The sequence below is a fragment of the Molothrus aeneus genome, chromosome 1, assembly GCF_037042795.1.
Source record: "Molothrus aeneus isolate 106 chromosome 1, BPBGC_Maene_1.0, whole genome shotgun sequence".
NCBI classification, from domain to species: Eukaryota; Metazoa; Chordata; class Aves; order Passeriformes; family Icteridae; genus Molothrus; species Molothrus aeneus.
In genome coordinates, this window is record NC_089646.1 from 131162252 (window position 1) to 131186221 (window position 23970).

At 39.4% G+C, this 23970-nt stretch overlaps 1 protein-coding gene across 1 annotated transcript in view; it reads right to left on the reverse strand.

The window, feature by feature from the left end:
* Positions 1–23970, reverse strand: part of CPQ (carboxypeptidase Q) — a 147623-nt gene that overhangs the window by 40479 nt on the left and 83174 nt on the right. The window contains exon 5 of the mRNA XM_066547810.1: positions 12730–12841. Within this exon, the coding sequence (XP_066403907.1) occupies positions 12730–12841 (112 nt within the window). The remainder of the gene's footprint in view (positions 1–12729; positions 12842–23970) is intronic.

The window sequence follows — 23970 nt, forward strand, 5'->3', positions numbered from 1 at the left end:
GGTATAAAAGACAGAGGCCAGTGCTGTAGTATGGTTCCAGCAGCACTGCAGTTCAAGTGGAAAAAGGAGGTTTATTTGTCATATCACAAAATGCAAAGTGAAGTCCAATCTCCAGCCCACCACACCAAGCCTGTGAGTGTAGATTTGGTAGGAAATGCTCAAGACAGGGAAGCAGCATCTTCTGGCTCCTCCCAGGCAAAAATCAAGCTGCTTTAGTCTGCCACTGCTGCCCTAAGGGGGACTTGGGCCCGTGATCAGGGCATCCTCATGGTTGGCTCAGATGGGCTGTAACCTGAGCTCCTCCTCTCCAGGGGCTGGAGATGATCTCAACTCACTTGTGGAAAAGACATTTGAGATTCTTATGGCTCCCCCCACCCCATCCCCAGCCCATCATTGCATCTGAAGCTGGGGAAATAAAAAAGCCCTGCTGAGTCCCAGTCTGGGACGTGGTGTATCAGCTCTTCCCATCTCACAGATTCCTGTCAGCAAATTCATTTGTGTGTTCTACTGAAATTAAATGGGCAACTTGAAAAAAATAAAAATACATAAGCTATGGAGGCAGTTATTTTAAATACAAACAAAGTCTACAGAGGAAAATTTAATTTCCTTATTATCTTAATCTGAAAACGATAACTATTTATCTACCTGTTATTAAAAACAGAGCTAATCTGACCAAAGAACAGCAAACAAATTCAGTATCCAGAAGTAAAATTGCTGAGAATATTCTCAATGCATGTTTTTATTAGGAAAAAAAAAGAAGTACTGTATTCAATTTACAAAAGTTTTTCAAAGTAAGTTTAACTATTTTGGTTTGCTTCTTAAAAACTACTGGTTCCTCAGCAAGGTATCATCTTCACAAAATCAGAAGTCTTTCAGATTGCAGCCCAAATATATATTGAAAAGACAGGATAAAATAGCAATTGGGCTAGGAAACTGTTTTATGATGGGTGCAACATATTGAGGAGTGGGTAGGCAATTTTAAATGAAGGAAAACTGTTACACAAATAAAATTGTGCCTCTTTCCTTGTTATCTGAATAAATGACTTATTACATAGTATTAAAAATAAAGAGGCTATCAGAAGAAAAAACATACAGACAAATTTCCAAATCTCCACAGTGTTTTAGAAAAATATTATTTCTTTTTCTCCCTTCTACCTTGCCCTTAACTGAAATAAAATCATAGTTTACCACAAAAGAACATTTTGGTGATCAGCCTCTATATTCTTATGGTTTATCTCAAGCATAAAAAATACTATGGGCATGTGGAATCATGAATGAAATAAAAACATCAATATGGTCAATCTGTGACTAAGGATACATCTGCAGCAAGCACAGCAGGACACCTGCTCTATTACACTCCCTCTGTGCTGGAGTGGCTGCTATCCTTTCCTTCTCCTTGGGTACCACAAACACTTCTGTCATACCAATGTGCAGCGCTTACTGACTCTATATTCTGTTTCTTTTAAATCATCATAGATTGCCCACATTCATAGATAACAGCAGCAAGACCTGAATTTTATGTCCTACGTGTCTTGCTCATGCTTGACAGAATTGAGACATTCCCACATAGCAAAACTGAAATGTAACATTTTGTACATGTAGAGACAAATCATAATGGCCTGTCACATGTAAAGGAAAAAAATAAACCCACTTCATTCTCAATATAGCCTACAAGTCAGGAAGGAAAACTTGAATCATCTTTCTAAAATCAAAATAGAGATCAGTACTATAAATGCAAAATTTCCTTCAGTAACTGTTTTCCTACTTTATAACCATAAATCCTCACTGATGGGGAGGATCACAAAGATAAAATATTTTCTAAGAAGACAGCATGTAGATTGCTAACAGGCTTCTTCAATGTCATTTTAAGACTGACCCGCTTACAAAATCATAAAAAGCATTCCACCTTTGTTATAACAGATATTTTCCCTGCAAATCAAGGCACTGGGATGACACACAAGCAAATCAAATAACTGTTCAGCTTTTATGGGGCACACAAGCAAAATGCAAATGATGTGAGTAGATTAACAGGTGTCAAGGTTTAACCTCAACTGGCAGCCAAGCCCCTCACAGCTGCTTGCTCATTCCCTCACCAATGGGATAAGGGAGAAAATCAGCAGGATAAAAGCTAAAAAAGTCATGTGTTGAGATAAAGACAATTTAATAAGGAAAGCAAAAGCTGTACACAGAAGCAAAGCAAAACAAGGAAGTAATGCATTCCTAAGACCCTGCATAAATGGCCTAGAAAAGCCTTGATCTGAGCAAAAAGTAGAATAAATTGCACTGTCAATCAAGGGAGGTGATTCTGCCCTCTACTTCCCCTGGTGAGACCCCACCTGGAGTGCTGCATCCAGCCCTGAAGTCCTCAGCACAGGGAAGACATGGACATGTTTAAGTGGGTTCAGGGGAGGGTCACAAAGATGATCAGATGGATGGAACTTCTCTCCTATGAGGAAAGGTTGAGACTAGAGAAGGCTCCATGGAGACCTTGAGGAGCCTTCCAGTAACTGAAAGGAATCAACAAGAAATGGGGACAGACTTTTTAGCAGGGCCCATGACAATAAGGACAAGGAGCAAAGGTTTTAAACTAAAGGAGGGTAGATTCAGATTAGATCTAAGGAAATGCTTTTTACAGTGAGGGCAGTGAAACATGGTCACAGGTTGCCCAGAGAGATTGTAGATGCCCCATCCCTGGAAAAATTCAAGGTCAGATGCAACAGGCTCTGAGCAACTGATCAAGTTGAAGCAGTTCCTGTTCATTATAGGGGTTTTGGACTAAATGACCTTTAATGATGTTTATCAACCCAAACTATTCTTTATGTTCTCTTACTCCCTAAGTCACTAATGTACTTACTTTAGGAGCCACTAGGGAGGTATATACAGATATATCATCCTTAAACATTGCCCTCTGCTGTGCTGAACATACATGGGCTATGGCCTTTTCTGCATTGTTACCCTGTGGCTTTTAATTTCTTTAAAAGGTATTTATACAAAAATATTTATAAGTATTTATACAAAAAACATCAAGATACATAATGATGTTGCTGACATTCTTTACACTCCCTACCTTTTTCAAGTTTGGAGATGATTAGACATAGGGATTAGACATTTACTGGGTGTCATTAGACGGGATATTTCTATCATGCATGCACTTCTCATAAAATACCTGGAATTTCCATTTCTGCCACAGCATAAAATAAAAATAAAACCAGTACTCCACATTTTGCTAAAGATAACAGCTCATCATCAAAAACAGTGGTACAATCTGCTAATACCTGATTTATGTATCCTGTGGTACGGGTAAGGAAGAGAAAAAGCTCTTACTGCTAGCAACCTGTTTCCCTGCCTAATTTCAAAGAATATACATACAGAAATAAATTGTAATCAATAGGATGATAGTAATAACACAGTTAATTGAAGATGTCCAGATTTTTTCCTCTGAAGACCTAGAAGAAATCTCCATTCTAAATCAGAAGTACTTTGGCTTTCACTCTTGTTAGAAACACAGCTCTCTACGGTTTAAACAATTTCTCTCAGTACTTGTGCAGAAAAGTGCCTGTGTATTCATTTATTTAAGAAGAAATTGTTTTTTTTAATTGAGTGACAAATAATGATTTCACAGAGAAAATCAAAGAATCATAGAATGGTTTGGGTTGGAAGGGACATTAGAGATCATTTAGTTCTAACGTCCCTGCCATGGGCAGGGACATTTCACTAGGTCAGGTTGCTCAGAGCTCCATCCAGCCTGGCCTTAAACACTTGCAGAGACAGGGCATTTGCAACTTCTCTGTGCAACCTGTGCCAGTGCCTCACCGCCCTCACCATCTCACCCAAGGAATTTGGATTCCTTCCAAACATCTAATCTAAACCTCCTCTCTAAGTTTGAAGCCATTGCACCTTGCCCTGTCACTACATGCTCTTCTAAATAGACTCTCCTCATCTTTCTTGTGTGCTTCCTTCAGGTTCTGGAAGGCCACAATCAAGTCATCCCTAAGCCTTCTCTTCTCCAGGCTGAAAAATTGCAATTCCCTCAGCCTTTCCTCATCGGAGAGCTGCTCTGTCCTGGTAATCATCTTCATGGCCCTCCTCTGCACTCACGCCATCCTTCTTATCCTGGGGTCCTCAGAGCTGGATGCAGCACAGGTGGCGTCTCACAAGGGGAGACCAGAGAGGCAGAATCCCCTCTCTCACCCTGCTGGCCACGTTGTTTTGGATGCAGCCCAGGACATATTTGGCTTTCTAGGCTATAAGTGCACATTGCCAGGTCATGTCCACCCTCTCACCAATCAGTACCCTCAAGTTCTTCTTCGTAGAGCTTCAAAGTTAAAAGCTTCCAAAAACAAGGCAAAGAACAGCTGAAAAAAACCCTTTTAGTACTATTTAAACCTTGATTATAACATATTTCTAATTCCCTAGTGAGGCTCAAATTAGACATGGGAAACAGCTTTCAGCTTCGGAAACTGTCTTTCTTTTCTTCTTAAACCAGTCTAATGCAGTGCAATCTCCTTGATTCTTGTCTGTTGATAGCTTCCTTTTGTGGCACTGAGGACAAAGCACTGCAAAAAATAGCACTGGGAAGCAAGAAAACCTCTGAGTGTCGAAAGTCTGGAGTAAGGAGAGATGAGGTCTGGAGCAGAAGAGATGAAGCATTGCAGGAAGAAGACAGAAAATGGTCAGGTCTGTGGCTGGGGAGGGAAAATCAAAGCGGAGTGATGAGCCAAGCTGGATGCTGCAGCTCAGCCTCACCTGGGGCTGTCAGCTTGCTCAGAAACATGTTTTGGGGCTTGAGAGGACACGACTGCCACTGGCACAGACTGTGAGCAGCTGTTTGGACAGGCCTTTCAAAGAGGGCACAGGGGCAAGGCAGTGCCCAAGGTGAGCCAGCCTAGGGAAAGAGTGGATTTGCAGAGCACCGGCAGCCTTAACAGCAGTGCAGCAAGACACTGAGATTACACAAGCAATTTTCTTTTTCTGTTTTTAGGGAGGCTGATGATCTTATGACAGAGGGGAAGATTAACAGAAGAGTGGAGAAGGGAAATGGGAGAGGTTTTAGATAGATTTATTTTTAAAAAGCAATGCAATATCCAAGAGGAAATGTCAAGGAAGGAGCTGGGTCTCCAAGACTGGAGGGGAAATCTGTGAATAGTTTGCAAGTCTAGTAACTAAAAATAAAATGGATTAAGCCCTTTGACTGGGGGGGAGAGGGAGAGAAGAGGGAAGCCAAGCCCAGAGCCTGGTGCTTATGGGCTGCAAGTCAGGCAACAACAGTGCCAGAGAAAGAGTATCTCTGTGGACACCTTCCTGCCACCTGGCAGCACAGCTGAGGGCCACTTCAGATGGGAAGTACTGCCAAATGTGCTTGTCTGCACTTGGGGTTTTAAACTAAGAACTGTTTTGTGTAGTGTCATGAACCCATTACAAATCATGTGTACCAAAAAAAAAGAGGGGAAAGAAAAAACGGAGAAGAAAAGGAAACACAAACTTGCCTGTGTAAAAAAGCCAAGTGCAGAGACAGCAGAGAACTCCTCCACCTCATGCCTTGCTCTGGTCCTGTAAACGTGTTCTCCGAGTCCCACAAAAGGAATAAGACACTGTCCACATTTAAAATACACTTTATTCCTCTTCAGGAACACATTCTTCCTTAAGGGTATATGTGATCCCACAAAACTGTGGAGCAGAAAATGCAATGTGGGGCCCACTCCCACACTCTATGGGATTACAAATATCAGGCATGGTTTGATCTTAATGAGAGGTGGTCTGAATTCTGCCTCTGCTGTCCCACTCTTTGGATTAGAAAACAAATCTGTTAGGCTATTCTGAGAGCTGATGAGTCAGAAAATGAAACAGGCACACTTCTGTCTCCATACTGAAAATTTATACCTTACAAAAAATAACAGTAAGGACAAGATGCCCCTTACTTCATTTGGGAAGGATTTCAGCACTTCACCATGTCAACCATGTTAGAGACTTGAAAAACAAAACCAATAACACACAACAGCTAGCACTGTCAGGTTTTAAAAGATTTTTCAGATAAAGCTACAATTTTTTCTTTAATTTTCTGGGTAAATTAAAACTTGCAGAGAAGCAGCAGTCCACAAGACAAAGAGCAAAATTGCTATGGAGGGCTTTATATCTAAATTTACCATCAGATTAGCAACATTTTATGTTTGTAGTCACCCCTGTACTATGTCAACACAGTATGAAAATTGAAGATTTAAGTACTTGCTAAATATGCACTCAACCAAATGTTAAAATGAAGGAATAAATGTATTTGTAGTGTAACAGCATATGCAGATATTTCATACCAAGAAGATTTAATAGAATTGAAAACGTGAAGGTCAGAATAAAACACTCAGCCTTGGGAAAGTGAAAAGAATGTAAGAACAAGAAGTTAATATCAGGCATATTTGATTAAAGAGAAAACTCCAGAAACTGTAAAAGTAGTCATTTAGGAACTGTAAAAGTAGTCATTTAATTATGTTTCACAGCATATCTCATAGACAGCAAATTACACCACTACAAGAAATTCAGAAAAATGTTTAACAAAATATTTTGCAAGCATGTTAAAATTGCATTTATTTGACTTCAATTAAGCTAACAGAAAAGGAATTACTCTGGTGATCATGTTTTTAATAAAACATATCTTTAGTCCTCATATATCAGCCAGTGAATTTGGACTGGAGAAATGTAGCTCCATACAAAGACTACAGTGAACTGTACAAAAATCTGTCTAATGGTTTTCCAGTTATATTAGTCATGGGTGTAATTCAGATGAGAGTTACAATTTCAATTTTAAATAAGTTTTAAGGGGGGAAAACTGTCTAATCAACTCCTTATGAGTAATAATAACTCAATTAGTACCTTAAAATTCTTACATGCATTGTTTTAAAAACATTTCTGTAGTTTTCTGTGTCTTTTTACTATAAAGCAGTAATTTGGTCGTGCCAGATCCATGTCTACATCTACAGGAAAGCTGATTTATGAAGCCTCAGTTAGCTTAATGCTGGCAAATAGACAAAGAAGAGAAATGGCCCCTATCATCTATCACCATCCATTTCCCCCTTTTTCATGTTTCATCATCGTCTAGGAATGCAGGAAAGCTGTGTAAAAGGTGTGATGACTGGGATTAGACTTTGTCAACAATCATTCTTCCTTCATCAAGCTACTCTAGCAGCTATCTAGCTCTATCACCATCCTACCCTGGCTGTGAAACAGGAAAATGTTCCCTGTTCATCCACTTGACTGCTGGTATTCACTGGCTCTGGCAGCTCCCCATAGCAAGTGTTTTTTACATGGAAGAACAGGACTCTCAGAAGCACAGTCCAAGCAGAGATTTCCTGGTCTGAGGCAGTAGGCAGACATGACTGAACATGAGCTCAGTGCCCAGCACAACAGCACAAGCATGGAACTGTCCACTCTGCATCACAACCCACCACTGTGGTGGTCTTTGGAGTGCAGCCTTTCCTGGAGTCTGCACTGACTGCTTCAGTGGAAGCAGGGGTTCAGATAGCATTCACTGGCAACTCCTTACACTGGCTGCAGTTCAAGCAATTGAAGAGAAAGAGGAAAAGTTTGTCATTTGACAAATTCACAGCTCAGCCATTGACTGCTGAAGATACCCAGATTGAGCAGTAGCTCATGGACAGGTATGCACCTCTGGGGTTGGCAGGGCACCAAGAGTTGGCCTGCAATGAAGCAAGAGAGACACAAACACAGCCATGAAAAGGTAGAAAACAAATTTCCTAAACAAGGAAAGAGAGCCTGTGGGTAAATGTTGCTGAAAGAAACCTGGGATGTGAACAAAGAACCTGTTGACTGTTTGATTCCTCCTGTGCTAGCAGAGATGGGACTCTGAAAACAAACTAGACTGTAGTGTCAAGTAACACACCCCATCAATTTCTATTCTCAACAGGAAAAAAATTGATTCCAGATGTTTTAATTAAAAAAAGACATAACAATTATAATTTCTGAAGTTTTTCAGAAGAAAGCACTGAAATTCATCTACCAAAATCAACTGGATTTCTGGTTCCCTACTGCTGTTAGGAGACTTAAAATACTATGTTTGGAAATATGACACTGCCATACAACCACATTCTGAAGATCTTTCTCTATTATTGTTATTATTCAGTTCCTTCAAGCTTCCTTTAGGGATGAAAAGCCGACATTTTCAGCCCTAGAATGTGAGGTGCCTTTGGCAGGGCTGGAGGAGAGCAGAACACCTGCAGCCTCAGCTGGGAAATGCCCCTCAGCTAAGCAGTGTGGGAGCACAGCTGGATTAGGAGCAAAGAGGCAGCACTAACTAAAGCTCTGAATCCACTGGACACATACGAGCTGCTTCTTGCTCAAATACCCTGTACACAAGTGACTCCTGAGCAAGAAGAGCTGTAGGCTTGAAATGGTGGGAAAGGAGGACAAATATCTCCTCCACAGAAACTGACAACCAACATCCAAAGCAGGATCAAGTCCTGCAAACTGTCCAACCAACAACAAAATATGGCAGCAAAATAAATTTTGTGTGATTTTATGGTGATGTTCTATGTGTAGCTGCTTTTTTAGTCTTTTATCTCACTTTGTGTGAGAGAGGGACGTGAGAAGCTGTATTTCAAACAACACCAGAGCACTAACTGGACCAACACGAAAATGATGAGGCAAATGGCATTGGCCAGCTCCAGAGATTCTCTTCCTTGCACATAAACTAACCAACTAACAAAAGTTTAGAATTATAAATGGGACCTGAAAACAAGTTGGGTTTGAGATTTCTAGGCTGTAATTAGCAGCACAGCTGTTGTTCTGTAAATTTAGAAAAATGCAATTTACTTGAGTGCTGTCTCTCCTACAGCTTCCAAAGGCCCTCATCACACTACATTACAGCTCATCCAACACCCCATGGATTCCCTCAGCTTAATGATGGGAACCTGTTGGCCTTTCCTCTCTAAAACACCTTTAGTGTCTTCCCATCATTTCTTAATTACCCCAAATAACGCTCTCAATATTGTCATGGAGATATTTGCAATTTATCACACAGACTTTGCAGACAGATTAAAAGGAAAGAGACTGGTGATTACCACAATGCTACATGTGTTCTGGTAACCAGGTGTTTGCCATCTTTAAGAAAAATAAAAGTGCCTTCTTCCTGCCTCTTCTCAGATGGGCAAGTGCATAAATGCACTTGCCCATCTCTCCTCAGTCATCTATTTGAAGAGCACATCATAACTTCCTTTTCTAAATATTTCTAAGCCTCCATCAAAATTAGTTAAAATAGATCAAAAGATTAAAGCCTGCAGAGGGCTGGGCAGGGCAGCTGCTGCCAGACATCAAAGAAGACAAACTGCACATTGCACAAGTTTACTGCCATGGACACTCTGCCTGCAAGTGTAGAAGGGTAATTTCTTACGCATCAGAAATCCTCAGCTAATCACAACAGCCTTGGCTTCCCTGAAGGAAAGGGAGTTTAGCAATTCAGACCAGATCACAAACTGCCTCAGTGACTCTAAAAACGTCTTTATTCCCAGTGAAAGGAATAAGGAGTAATAACCAACTGAAATGTTCGTGTTTCTTCACATGAACAACTTCTGTGGAAACATTTCCAGTTCTTCCTTTTTTAAGCAGATCAGCCATGAAGCAGCTTGCCACAGATCATGCCTATCCATGGCATATGTAAGCTTCAAGAATTCAATTCACACTTTTCTTTCCTTTGTGCTTCATTACACTTCATTATTAATGGTGAGAAAAGACCCCTTTGAGCACCAATAGTCAGTATGACCATTACTTAGTGATTTTTTCTGAGATTAGCTACCAGCAAAGCAAGCAGCCATGAGAGTTTAGTTGATACAGAGAACTTGATATGGATGCACTAGGAAAAATGCTTCTTTTTGCTCTGGTCAGGAGATGTCTACAGCCAGCATGGCACCAACAGGTGCACAAGCTGGTACTGAACTTTATACCCTGCTGAGGGGGATGTTTTGAGAGTTAAATTGCAGCTGCACAGAAAACATAGCAAGATTCACCTTGTTGAAATGTAGACATCTAGAAGTTGAAATTTGCTCTGAATTTTCTGCCTGTGCTTCCTCCCTGAAGATGGATGAGAGGGAATGGAGGGAATGACACCACCAGCAGGTACCCCCTTCCCAACATCCCACTGTGGAAGTTGAGCAGAGAGATATTACAGCTATTAGAAGTAAAGTATTCAGACAGACTGAAACTTTCCACTTGTTAGCTCTTTTACTTTCCAGAGCTAACTGAATGGTTATAACTTTAAACAGTGTTCAAAAACTACAGCAGATCACAATTGGCCCTATGCTTTTAAGGTACTACTCTTCTGAAATGTATACATGGGATTTTATATCAATAAAATACTTTCATTCCACTCTCTGCTAATATAATGCAAAACAGTTTCAGTTCAGTCTGACTTTCATGTAGTTGCCTTTTCCTCAAAAAGAAACAACATTCATGTGAAGCCAAAATGGAAATGGAAAAAAAAAATGCTACCAAATATTTGAAGACTTGAAGACTATGTAAAACTACTCCAGATTGCACTGGACTGGAACATGTCCTTGTAGGGAGTGTGTAACTATTATGGTGTCTGAAAAGATAGAAAACCCAAAGGTAAAACAAAACTAAAAGAAAAAAATATACCAATATAGCACAAAAATTGCCACCTCAATTAAAAATAAAAAAAAAGCTAACACTGAAGATTCAGGAAATATGAGGAAGTATAAAGGTCAATACATTAAGTAACTGATTTACTTAAAAATAAAAGCAAGAACTATTAAAAGATTTACTTGAGGTAAGAAAACAAACTGTATTGCTTAAAATAAAATCTTACTATCCAATACCATAATTTTAATGATTTTTCAAGTAATTTCATGTATTTGGTCTTAAGCCAATAGCTATTAAATGGTTTTGGGAGGAGGCTATGTTGAAAGTATGGAAGTGCATTTAAACTATAATATTCTTCAAGTGTTTCATGAAATTTTCAGAATCCAAATTAAGAGGCATAATTTGTGTCTTGTCCATAAGTCATGTCCAAGGGTCACAGTGATATATCGTGATGAAATGTTATTAGACCATCACTGAAAACCCTGCTTTAATAGTGCAATAGTATTTTGCTTTCATTAACCCAAAGGACCATGGCAGTACTGGTGTTATTTCTTGCTGCACAATATACATTAATATTCTAGAAATCGTATTTCGGAATGTTCATTTCAGCTTGAGGATCGTATCACCACAGCTGTAAGATCAGTTATACTCTGGTAAATGCTGACACAGTTTTATGGCTACACAATGCACCATGGCTTTAAGACTCCTAGGACACAGTAAAAAATTTCTGCACATGCACAGAGTCAACTGAGTTGACTTATCTTCATTTCAAATGTATTTGGTGAACTAGTGTGAGACTAAATTTATCAGCGTCCAAACAATTATCAAGCAAAGTCTCCACAGTGCAAAACACAATGCTCATTCAAAACACAATCTATGGAATTTATTTTAAATAAAAGTCATTAATTTGTTTCTCACACAATCTTCACTTTTTTTTATTTTGCTGTCCTCCTTTTTTTTTTCTTTTTTTGGTCAGATTTTAAATACAAAAGATATTAAATCTGCATTAACCAATCTACTATGGAGGCCAGTTTGTGAAAGGCCCCTTGGTTACCTACAGCTATGAAGACCAGAAGCTCTCTCCAGCCTTGTGTTCCTGCAGAACACGGGCACAACAAGAAGGGCAGAACACAACAGCTGCCCAGAACAGAGGGCATCAGCAAAGGCTCCAGCATTTCCCAGCTGAGAGAACAGCATTTCACCACAGGTTGCACAGCAAACACACAGGCTGCTACCAGAGGAAATCAAATATTTAAACAGAAGAAAGTGATGCATTTCAGTCATGCGTGAAGGGAAACCCAGTGAATAAAAATTATACAATGCCACCATGAACTTGCCCTTAAGAAACACACAACAGTTTAATTTGAATGGAATAGAGTACCCAACACAGCAGAATAACTTTCTTGTCCTTGAAGGTGGAAGAAATACAGCCAATTTTTCCAAGCATCATTGAAAAAATAATTAAAAAACACTGAAAGAAGAAGTACACTTGGATTCTTTGTAGAAGAATCCTATTTAGTTTGCTTTTAAAAGACCAAAAAAATTTAAACGGGCACACTTTGTTTTGGTTACAGATTGATAATCCAGTCATTCCAAAGCTGGGAAATTGAGAGATCAGAGGTTCAAACAATGCAAAATAAAGGAATAGGAACTCACAGGGATGTCTGATGTTCACGACTGCAGTATGCAAGCAGCTAATCACATGACAGAGCTTGTCCACAAAGAGCTCTTCAAGAAAGACTGAGACTGTTGAAGTGCATTAACTCCTTCCACTGGGAAGCAGGGAAAGATAGTTTATTGTTTAAAAGCTGCCAGGGCAGGAGCAGCAGCTGAATTTAGTTTCTAATGAATACGTTGGGCATTCATCTTGACCACAGGTTACATTTGTGGAAAAAGGGAATAAGGAAGAAAAATAGATTCCATCTGATGAAGGAGGAAAAGTTGTTGGATATCAACTCAACAATCTAAAAAGTCTGTTTTGAACTAGTTTTTTTATACTAGTTTTAGTATAGTGACAAAATTAATATTTGTGCTCAGAGACATAGATAAAATAGAAAATCCAGTTTAGACATCATACAAAATGTCCTGGAAATGTAATGCATTAAAAATATTTTAAAATTAAAGATTTACCCAGATCCTTAATGAGTGATAGTGCTTCCCATGATATAAATGCTCCACCACCATCATCCATAGCTCCCTGCCCAACGTCCCAGCTGTCCAGATGTCCACTGACCAATACAACCTGTAAAAGTAGTTATGAGAAGACATGAAAACACTGAACCAGAAAATTCTGTTTAGCATTTAAGCATTTTAATGATCTTGTCACAAAGTTGGCATTTTCGTTTAGAACAGGAGGAAAGAAATATTTCAAATAAAATTAAACATTGTTCTCTAGTTGCTGAATATTAATCTGGGATTCTACTACTTTAAACCACTATCTAAGGAAAAAACTAGATAAGCTGTGAGAAATGTTTAAATGAAAGGTTTTATCTCGTACATTACGAAAGTGCATACTTTCCAGTGATGCAGGACTACTACACTGCTGAATGGTGAAATTTTATTTCATATTCCATCTGTTTAAGCCCTTAGGCATGAAATTTGATTAATCCTATTTTTGGGTGCATAAGGAAAAAATATGAACTTAGACTGAAGCATTCCCAGAGGTTTTTGTTTTATTATATATCTATGGTACTTGTCACAGAGGACCTCTAATTTATTAACAGATCCCCTATGTGCTACAACAATGACAAGATATTTTATAGTTCATTAGTCATGAGGGTATTTTAAAACATGGTAGCAAGTCCCAGACGGGTTTTCTGCAAAGAAAGTTTTGTGACTACAGTAGAGAATAGTAGTATGGGCATCTCCAGAAACATCTACTTGCAGATCTGAACCCTTCAAATGTTGACAAGTAGCATCAGACAAATACCACAAGTGTGACAGTTCCCCAGCTGGGCCTTGAGCTGAAGGGCTGATGGATCTATGATTACAATGCAAAGTCAAGGAGGGACTAAAACTCTGAGCCAAGCAGGCAGTGTGGTAAAATGGTACAACAGCACAAAACCAAGAGCAGGATATGTTCCTGCTATAACAACTCAGCAATAAGGGAAAACTGGAGCATCCATCTGTGTTCTGTGTTCAGAACTGGCCATACACAAAGGGATGCTTCCCACTGTCTGGTTAGCTGTTGTTGAGCAAGTCTCAGAGTTGTGAGATCCAAAAAAATGTAAAAAATATTAATTCTTTCTTCCACCTTCTTCTCCCTAAGGGATGAGGATCTCCTGGCATATTATCTCATCTACCATTCATCACTGGACAACTAGTCTAGCACTGTAAATGAGAACATAATGCATTTTCCTGTTGTAACTCCTGGAGGGCAAGAGTCTATGCTGTATGCAGTAACATTGCAAGGAAGTAACTTGGAGCCCAAACGTGAAAATCTCTACTTTCTTCTTCATGTGAGATAAATCTATGTATGTTTTCACTGGTTATTAAAATTAATGAACTATCATGGCAAGATAAAAAGTATCAGGTACTCATCATACATCAGTGTTTTTTCATCTAACCAAGCACAAACTCAGGTAACATAACTGAAATACACATAGTATTAAACAAAAGTCATGAAAAGGTCATAATCATACCCATTGAACTACCATGGGTCCAACCAGAATGCACCAATCCCCTTTAAATTTAGAAAATAGACTGTGAGATCTTTATAAATGTGTGTGTTACAAGAAACAGAACAGTCATGCCTTAGAAGCAGAAAAAGCTTTTGATTAAAATCTGAAGAACAGCTTACTCTTTCCTTCTCATGTGTCAACTCCCTTTTCTGGTTATCCAGCCTTAACATGTGTTTGCTTTCCAGCACAGACTCATTTTCTTGGTAGAAAATAGACATGCTGCAATCTTTATTCCAAAATGTCCTCACCTTCAAAAGTGCTTAAACTTGGATGGATGGCCCCTCTGTAAAAGCCTCAGAATTTCTCAGAAGTATTCCTGTGATTTTGTGATTTAATGCCATGACCCTCAAAGGGCCAACACAAAAGATTGCAAACAGCACATTTTCCAGGGACACTGCCCTGGAATAGAAATAACTAATAGCAACATAGCTTGAAACCAGACCATCTGAGAAAAGCAATACCAGCTTTGGAGGTAGAAATCTTCCTGAAATGAGAGCAGAGAAGAGAAATTCTCACTGTGACTGTTCTTTTTGCTTTCTTCTAAGGGAGGACTGTGCACATCTTCACACTTGCTGGTAGTGAGGGCAATGCATGAAGGAATTCTGCTCTATGTTCTGTTCATTCCTGAGCATGCAGCCCCACTGCAACCTCCCTATGCAGGGGAGAGCTCAAACACCACCACACTTTGCAGCCAACTGATGCAGATTCAATGCAGTGCACTCAATAAGGAATCCACAAATAATAATAATTTTTTTAAAAGAACAGAAAAGGCTCTGAGTGAAAACACAATTGTCTGTGGTATAAAGGACGTCTATTCCACAGCTTCAAAACCACCATGTGGTTTCTTTGTTCTTAAAGCAAAAATTGGTTTTAAGAAAATAACTATTTTGTCTCCTGGGAAACAGAGCCTCAAGATTAGGTGAATTATTTAGAACAAGTTTGTAAACTCAATGAGAAACAGCCAAGATTACAATAGGATGCCTTTTCTTTAGCAGTGAAAGAACACATCACTAACGCTGTTCCCGGGGAGCAATCTCAACAGTGTCTGAGAGGGAATTACTCCTTATTTCTGTGGAACAACACATTTGGCAACAGCAGGAAATTCTGAATCAGAAGAAGGTGGTGTAATCTCATTTGGGGTTACAGACTCCAATTGTAAAGCTTCCTCACCAACTCCAGAACATTACACCAAAACAGATCAAGGTTCAAGTGGATTGAGAAAGTCAGTTAATTTTATGGATGAACTTCAACTTAAATTTACTGAAGCTGTTGCCAAGAGCAATTACATAAATACAACCATTGTACCTCTATGTGAAAGTTTCTTCAAAATGGTTGTTTTTTTCAAACTATGATGTTTTTGTAGCAGCTGCTGAAATGAAAGTTTCACTGATCATGCTGATAGCCAGAGACATTCTTAAAATAAGACACAGTTATAAAATAACAAAACCTGCTGTGTTTATCTTGGTCTTTAAGTAGATGGAATGTGTCTCAGCAATGAATGGAAATATTTCTGAAATTCAGTCTAAACCACTATATTCTTTAAAGTAATACTATAAAATAATAGCATTATAATACTCTGTATGTGTGGGCTAATAACAAAGGCAGTTAAAGCTATCAAGGACATTTGATTATTGCATTTTCCACATTGCTTTCAAAGCTGTTAAGTGATTCTCAGCTCCAAATCTACACAGACACTAACAATTTATATAAAACAACCCTGTAGAAATGCCAGAAGAACACAAGCATGGCAAAGCAAGCCTTGTAGGTATCTGTAAGTATAAGTATTTGTTTGTCATGGTTTGACACTGGCACAATGCCAGTGCCCCCATGAAGATACCTTCTCCCTGGTTTCTGCTGTGAGATGTGACCAGGAATAAGCAAAGCAGGCTCCTACTTAGGGAAAAAGAACCAGAACTTTATTAACTACTCTACAACTACAGATAAAAAGGAACACACACACAGGGAAAATGAAAACTTCACAAGTGCATTCCCTCCTCCCCCCACCAAATTTCCAACACAATACATTTGGTTCCTCAAATCACCAACTCTCGGTCCAGCACCACCTTTTAGACAATCAATCCTCAGTTCATCAAGAGGAGAGGAGTCCTTCTTGTACCATGGGCTTCCCCTGGAAACACAGCTGAAGCCTCGTGTGTTTCTGTGTCACTCGTGGCACCGCCCGGAGTACATCTGCCGTCGTGACTTCTTCCTTTTCATGTCCAGTGCTCTCACCACTGAACACGGACCAGAACTGCTTCTAGGGTTGTCTTTTAAGGATGCTCTGTCCCGATCCAAAAAAGGCACAGTCTCTCCTTTGGGACACCTGTCCCCACAATCTCTCCTTTGGGACACCTGTCCCCCCCATATTTTTTCACCCCCTGGGGCCGAGGGGCATCAACACTGAGCAGTCTCTGTATCACAAACAATCTCTCCTTTGGGACACCTGTCCCCCCCATATTTTCACCCCCTGGGGCCGAGGGGCATCAACACTGAACCCTCTTGGTTCTGAGGCCATTGCCTCCCCCTAGAATGCAGTCTCTGTATCACAAAGAACATGGTTCTGTCCATGGCTATACAAAAAGAGTCCAGCAAAAGCCACTCCGTCATCTCTTCTCACTAGGATTCTTCTCTATTCTTCTACTATCTCTCACTCGCCCAGACCTCTCTCACACTGGCCCATTTCTTCCTCATCTTCCACTCTATCTTCTAGGAAAGGTCAATGTTCTGTAAAGTTCTCATTCTCCAAAAAGGGGTTAAAAGCTCCTACAAGCGGCCGGCTGAACCCCCCCCTCTTCTCCGTCCCAGCCGTGCTGCCGGCACAGGCCCATGTTTATCAAGCTTCAAGGTTACAGTCCCAGGCAGCGGCTCTCTCTCTCTCTCTCTGTGTCTCTCAGGGAGGGCTGCCCGATGGCTCCCGGTGTCTCTCTCTCTCTTTCTCTCTCTTCCACCCTTCCACCCCCGGGCTCAGGCCTACCTCTCTCGGCCTCATGGCTTTCCCCTCCCCCTGCCCAGCCAGCAGCTGGGCCGGGGGAGAGACCCGAACTCTTTCCCGCCGGAAACCCAAGAGGACCCTCCCAGGGGAGAGCTCTGCTTTTAACTCCGTGTTCTCAGAGGCGTGTCCATGTCTCAATGGTCAGGTTAAATGCCAATATTAAAGTCTGAATATCCATTGGCCAAAAACACAGCATCTCAAAAAACACATTTCCTGTCAAACCACCACATTGTTTTAAATAGAAATTTGTTGTGCAGAAAAACCACAAGCAACTGTACAGGACAGTACAAATACAGCAATACATATTTGCCAAATTGATTAAAAATAAATTTGGAGCAAGACAGCTTGCATGCAACATGACAATTTAAGATTAATCTTTCTTAGTCTATTTCCTTCTGCATCAGCATGATGATTTCTACAGGCTCTTTTAGGTCATGTGCAGCATTTCAATCAAGCCTATTGAAATATTTTGAAAAAAAAATAATATTCTAAACACAAGAAAATTAAGAAGAGGAACCACACATTCACATACATGTGCATATGTCATCCTTTTCTAAGCAGGATGGTTTATGCCACTAAAAAATAATCTCCCATCCTATATGTAGTCACACAGGCCAATTGCATTTGTCATGCAACAACTTCATAAAATGCAGGTGAACCACCTTCTGCTTGATTAAAAAGAATTTTAAGAAATGTCTATCCCAGTTCTAGTTAAAGCAAAGGCTTCTTTCTATGCAACCGTAGAGATCATAAATATAAAACATTAGGAAAGAATTACAAGCAGCATTTTCAATCACTTAATTCAATCTAGAATAACATTTGTATTAAGTTTTGAAAACCACCATGCAGAGGTATTTCATGTCCCTGAGAGAGATGTGTATCAGGTAATGCAAGAGTAATGGAAGAGTAATGATTCTTCATCTTTGCCCTTCATGGATGAAGAAGACTTCCATGGGTTCACAGAATAGGATCTTTATTGAATGAAGCTGCCCATCAAAACATTTCTTGTAGAAAAGCATAGCAATAACTTTCAATATTCAAAACACTGAAAAGTACTTTTCTTTACATCTTCCTTCAGCAGACACTGAAGATAAGGAGCACCTTAACTTGCAAGAGGACAGCAAACTTAAACAAGCATCACATGTACAAAGAATCACATAACCACAGAATCACGGAATCACAGAACCAGTAAGTTTGGAAAAGACCTTTGAGATCATCAAGTCCAACCTATGACCAAATTCCACCATGTCAACTAGACTATGGCACTAAATGCCACATCCAGTCTTTTCTTAGGCACCTCCAGGGACAGTGACTCCACCACCTCCCTGGAGAAGCCCATTTCAATGTCCAATCACTCCTTCTGTGAAGAAATTCTTCCTAACGTCCAACTTAAATATCCCCCTGTGCAGCTTAAGACTGTGCTATCTTGTTGTTGCTGGTTGCCTGGAAGAAGAGACGAAACCTTACCTGCCTACACCCTCCTTTTAGGCAGTTGCAGAGAATAAAGTCTCCCTTGAGCCTCCCTTTCTTCAGGCTAAACAATCCCAGGTTGCTCAGCCACTTGTCATGGGACTTGTGCTCTAGCCCCTTCACCAGCCTTGTTGCTCTTCTCTGGACATGCTCCAGCACCTCAACATCCTTCCTAAATTGATGGGTCCAGAACTGAACACAGCACTCAAGGTGGGGCCTCACCAGTGCCCAGTACAGGGGAAGAACGACTTCCCTGGTCCTGCTGGCCACACTATTCCTGACACAGGCCAGGATGCCCTTGGCTGCCTTGGCCACCTGGGCACACACTGGCTCATGTTCAGCCTGTCAATCAGCACCCCCAAGGTCCCTTCCTGCCTGGCCCCTGTCCAGGCACTCCATCCCCAGCCAGTAGTTCTGCATGGGGTATGACCAAGAGCTAAACAGGATATCAGAACCAGATCAAGCAGCTTTAGTCACAATCCAAACCCCATGCATCTGTATGCCAAAACACCAAGCTTAAACAGTGAAGTCCTCTAGACTGTAACTCGGGTTCTTTTCAACTCTTCATGTACATTTTCAGTTAAATAATGCTAGAAGTTAGTTGTTTCCTCAGGCAACAAAGGTTTACAGTGTTCCCATCCAGTTCACAATTACCTGGAAACCTATTCAAATTTTTGTGGTTTGCTTTCTCCAGTTTGCTTCCAAGTAGGTCCATCTGAAATTCTAAGTACCAAAACAAGGTCTTACATTATTTAACTGGATATTTTCCGTGCATGAACCCTCTGCCAGTGCAGGGGTATTTCTGCAATACTTACCTTAAACGTATAAGCAGCATATAAAGTTGATTTGTGTTTCGACCAAAATCAGAGGAAAACAGAAGTTAGATAAGAATTAGCACCCCAAATTTAATCCAATTTAAAAATTGCCTATAATTTCTCTCTTTCCCCACATATTCATTACTCATTTTTATTCTCACAAACATTCTCTCACTTAACAATTTCCTATTCTCTCTAGTCCAAATAAAATTTATGGCACTAAATAAACCATGACTAAAAAACTCTTAATCCCAGCTTCTCTAGACAGAAGAACCCAGCACCAAATTCAGGCCTGTGCTCCTAAGCATAAGGGAATACATTTTTAGTAATTTACACATTTGGATAGCATTACAGCTATGAACAGCCAGATGGCTTCAGTTTATAAGGACTGTGTTAACAGCATGAGAATAAAGGAAAAAAGAAAGGCAGCATATCATGTACCTAAGTAGTAGGCATATAAAACAGCTGGCAGGACTAAATTTAAGCCCATCATGCTTAACTTGCTTTCAAAACTATGACTAGATAAAGTCTTCATATACACAGATTTACAAATATAAAGTAGTAAATATGGCATGGCAATTTTAGGATGTATTAGTATTATCCACAGTAGTAGCTTCCAAATATATTTGGGAAAATGGCAACACCAAGCAATAGCATTTCTGCTCCTTACCCACATAGCAAAGCTGGCACCAGTATTCACAGGATTCTTCCTTAAAGCACTTCTTAATCTGTAGACTATATTTCCTTTCCCCCTTCTTATGGGGGCTTTTTTTGCCCTGACTCATTCTCTTCCTACTCCATCTCAAACCTTTCTCTCTTCAAGTCACACAGCAAAACAAATGCAACTCTTCCTACTTGATATTTTGTGTCCAGGCAGAACTTCATTCCTGTATGCAAACCAACATTCCTCAAGTTTTAAAATATTTATAATAGTTATTTAATTTGTATCATGCAGCAAGATTCTGTAAAGCAGTCTCTTGGCTTTTCCACCAAAGGCCTTCCAAAACCTAAACAATCTGAATTTGTAATCCTGTGTGCAGCAGCACCACACTGACTGCAGCAAACACATCGCACATCATCTTCCATTCTGGAATCCAACCCAGCTCTTCCAAGAGCAGGATAAATACTTGACCAAAACTTCTCAAGCACTGCATTATAAAGATAACCATTTAAACAGTTCTTGCTGGGACACTGTGTTTTGTATACACTATCATAATTCAAGCTCAGCATTTCAACATTTGAGGAAGACAGGATGACAAAGCTGAGTGCCCATCAGCAACACAGAGTACTGAGTAATGTAACATAGTACATATGGCATGGGATTAGAGCTAAACTAACATGCAAGGTAAGTTATACACAGAATGCACATATTTTAATATAAACTCTCCTGTATTTTAAGATGTGTGGGGCATTGCTACCAGAAGAAAAATACTTTGTCCAGTAATGCTTAAACACAAGCCTACTCTACTGTGTGTAATTTTATCAACTTCAACAGCTAAATTCAAGCATGGAGGTGTATCAGAGATATTCAGTTGTAAAAAAACTTATTTGATTAAAAGTCTTTATGACAGTCTACTCTGGCCATTCCCCAAATATTTGTTTTAGGCTACAAAGATTTGTGTGTGTTTGTACTTGCTTTTAAGAAAACACTAACTGCCCCCAGTTAAACTGCAATTAGATTAAATCATGCCCTACATGTAAATCAGGAACATCATCACATTTAGTGGATTTCATTTTGTATATATAAGGATATTTCTTCAAATTAGTTTTAGCTTTGGTGTCCAAATAATATGACTTCACTGTACAGCTCCTTTTATTAGATTTTACACACATTAGGAATGGTTTTTAAATAATCAGTCTAGCTGTCTCAACTAATTTACAGTCCTAAAGATATAGTGAAGTTCAGAAGGAAAAAAAAAAGATTAAAACAACAACTGTCTTTTCTACTTAATATGCAGTGTATTAAGTCTTAACTTCCAGGCTTCTGATTAAATGACAGATCTGCACATGAAACAGAAGTGACTCAGTCACACAAGAATCCAACCCTATTATTGCTAAAAATCTGATTAACCTTCAAAGAGCCCCTGTGTCACAACATACAGTAAACTCTATAAAGCTGAATCTCTACTTTGTAGAAGTGATTGAAACTAAAGTGTTCTTGGAAAGTACTGCAATCAAACCTCCCTGTTTAAAGTGAATCTCAAAACCACTGAGTAGTTAATAACTAGTAGTAGTAAATGAGCTAGTATCATTTATAGCATGTATGACAGTGAAGGAGAGAATTAGTCTGAAAAGAAATTATTACTGATAAGGGAACTGTAGTAAAGGTAACAAGACATAGAAACTATATGAGCATTCAAAAGATAACCAAGTATTGAAATGACTACCATTTTCAGATTAAATGTTGGATTTTAAGACTTAGAATTTCCACATATAAGTCCTCCAGCATTTTTTATTTCCTATTCCTGAGCTGTGACATTTCAGAAATTGTACCACTCTTCATAATACTCTATTTTGAAAATAAGGATATAAAATTACATATTTCAACCCACTTCTAGAGGTTTTAAGAGGAAAAATTGTAGCAGTAACTACTTCTAAACAAAATCAGGTATCACTGAAATATCATTTACCCTCGCATAAAGAAGATGTTGTATCTGCTTTTTGATAGTTCAAAGATCAGCAAAGAATCTCTGCAATACCCCTGTAGGAAAGCTAAAATGGCATCTGAGTTGATGTGAAGAGAGAAGCTCTCTTTTTTCTACACTTATCAAAGGAAGACTTCCCATACAATATATAGTAGATAATTTGTATAATCTAGAGTATATATTTATATATTTTTCACTTCGGGGATATAAAGGATTCGACATTATTACAGATCTAGCAATGTCCCCAAATGTTCTATCTCTGAAATTCCTTTTTTCAGATATCAAAACAAATCTCAGCTAAAATAAACACTAACATCCAATACTACTTCTTTTGCTGAAGCATTTACAAAGCCTACTTGTACGCAGTGATACTAGGCATTACTAGCAAGCTTCCCTTTTTAAAACTGTAAAAACAGTAGATTTTTCTCCAAAACAAATTACAAATATTCTTTCCTCTCAAGAACACTAGAGGACCCCTAATAAGTCAGAACCTTGCCTCACTAGCGCTGCTTTAGAGCATTGTGATGACCTAAAATGCCCTGAAAGCCATCCTGAGTAGCTACCCCTCAATTGTCCTCAATAAAATAGACTTTACAGATCCCCCAAGAAGAATGCTGATGGAAGCAAGTCAAAACAACCAGCAGAGCACTGTAAGAGAGGAGGCTTAAAAACTAACACTTATGTCCCTGTGCAGACAGCAGGCATTGTAAAAACTTGAGGTTGGAAGGGACTTCTGATTGTGCATTGATTTCCATATCCTGCTCCCAGCAGGATCAACTTGTATCTGATCAGTTAGAGTTTTGTCCAGTCAAGTTCTGAAACTTCTCACATTAAAAATGCTATAACTTCTCTGGAAAAACTGTTTCAGTGTTTACCCTTAGGAAAATATTTTTTCTAATACCCATTATAACACAAGCCTTTTTAAAAAATGTGCCCTGCTGGGCTATCACTGCAGCATTCAAAAGTCAAACTGGATTTTGAACACAGTCAGCTGACAAGCATGCCTTGTGAGCCACACCTCCAGATGCTTTTATTATTCATCACCACAAACTGAACAAAACAAAATTTTTGCATCTTATTACCCTGTGGTCCCTCTCCATTACACATACTAAAAAGAGTGCTAATAATGTAACACATTCTCCCAGAATTGTCCCACTTCTACAATGACCTATCAGAGCTAGTGATGACACTTGTCCTTGTTTCTTTCTAGTGGATAGTGGCTCCAGGCCTTTCTCCTGTGATAGCTAAGACTTCTTTCTCTCACAGTTCACAGGCCGGTGTTCACAGCCTGTGACAGAGGCTTTTCTGATCTTTCCCTCTTACTCCACAAATCCTCACAAAGGTTAGGCTCTTGCCATTTCCTCCATGCCCAAAGGATTTCATTGTCTAGTATGTTCAAACACTCAATTAGTCTTTCATTTGATTACTATAACCCTTTTTTATTTTTATGGCTTATCCGACATTCCTGGCACCTGCACAAGTTTTCTCAGAATTTTGCTGAGATTATCCTCTTATTAGTTACAGGTTTTTTTCTAAGATTCTCATTATTCATTACTGATTTTTTAAATCTGCATGTCATATTTTCTCTTTCCAATACATGTTGCTTCTAAACTGTACAATAAATGTCTCAATGCAGCACTAACTTCAGGCATTCCCAGAACTGCAGGAACCCACCATGAAATAAATCCAAAGGGAGATGGTCTGTTAGATCTGGTAATTACAAACAAGGAAGAACTGATTGGGAATGCAGTGAAGGTCTGCAGTAAATA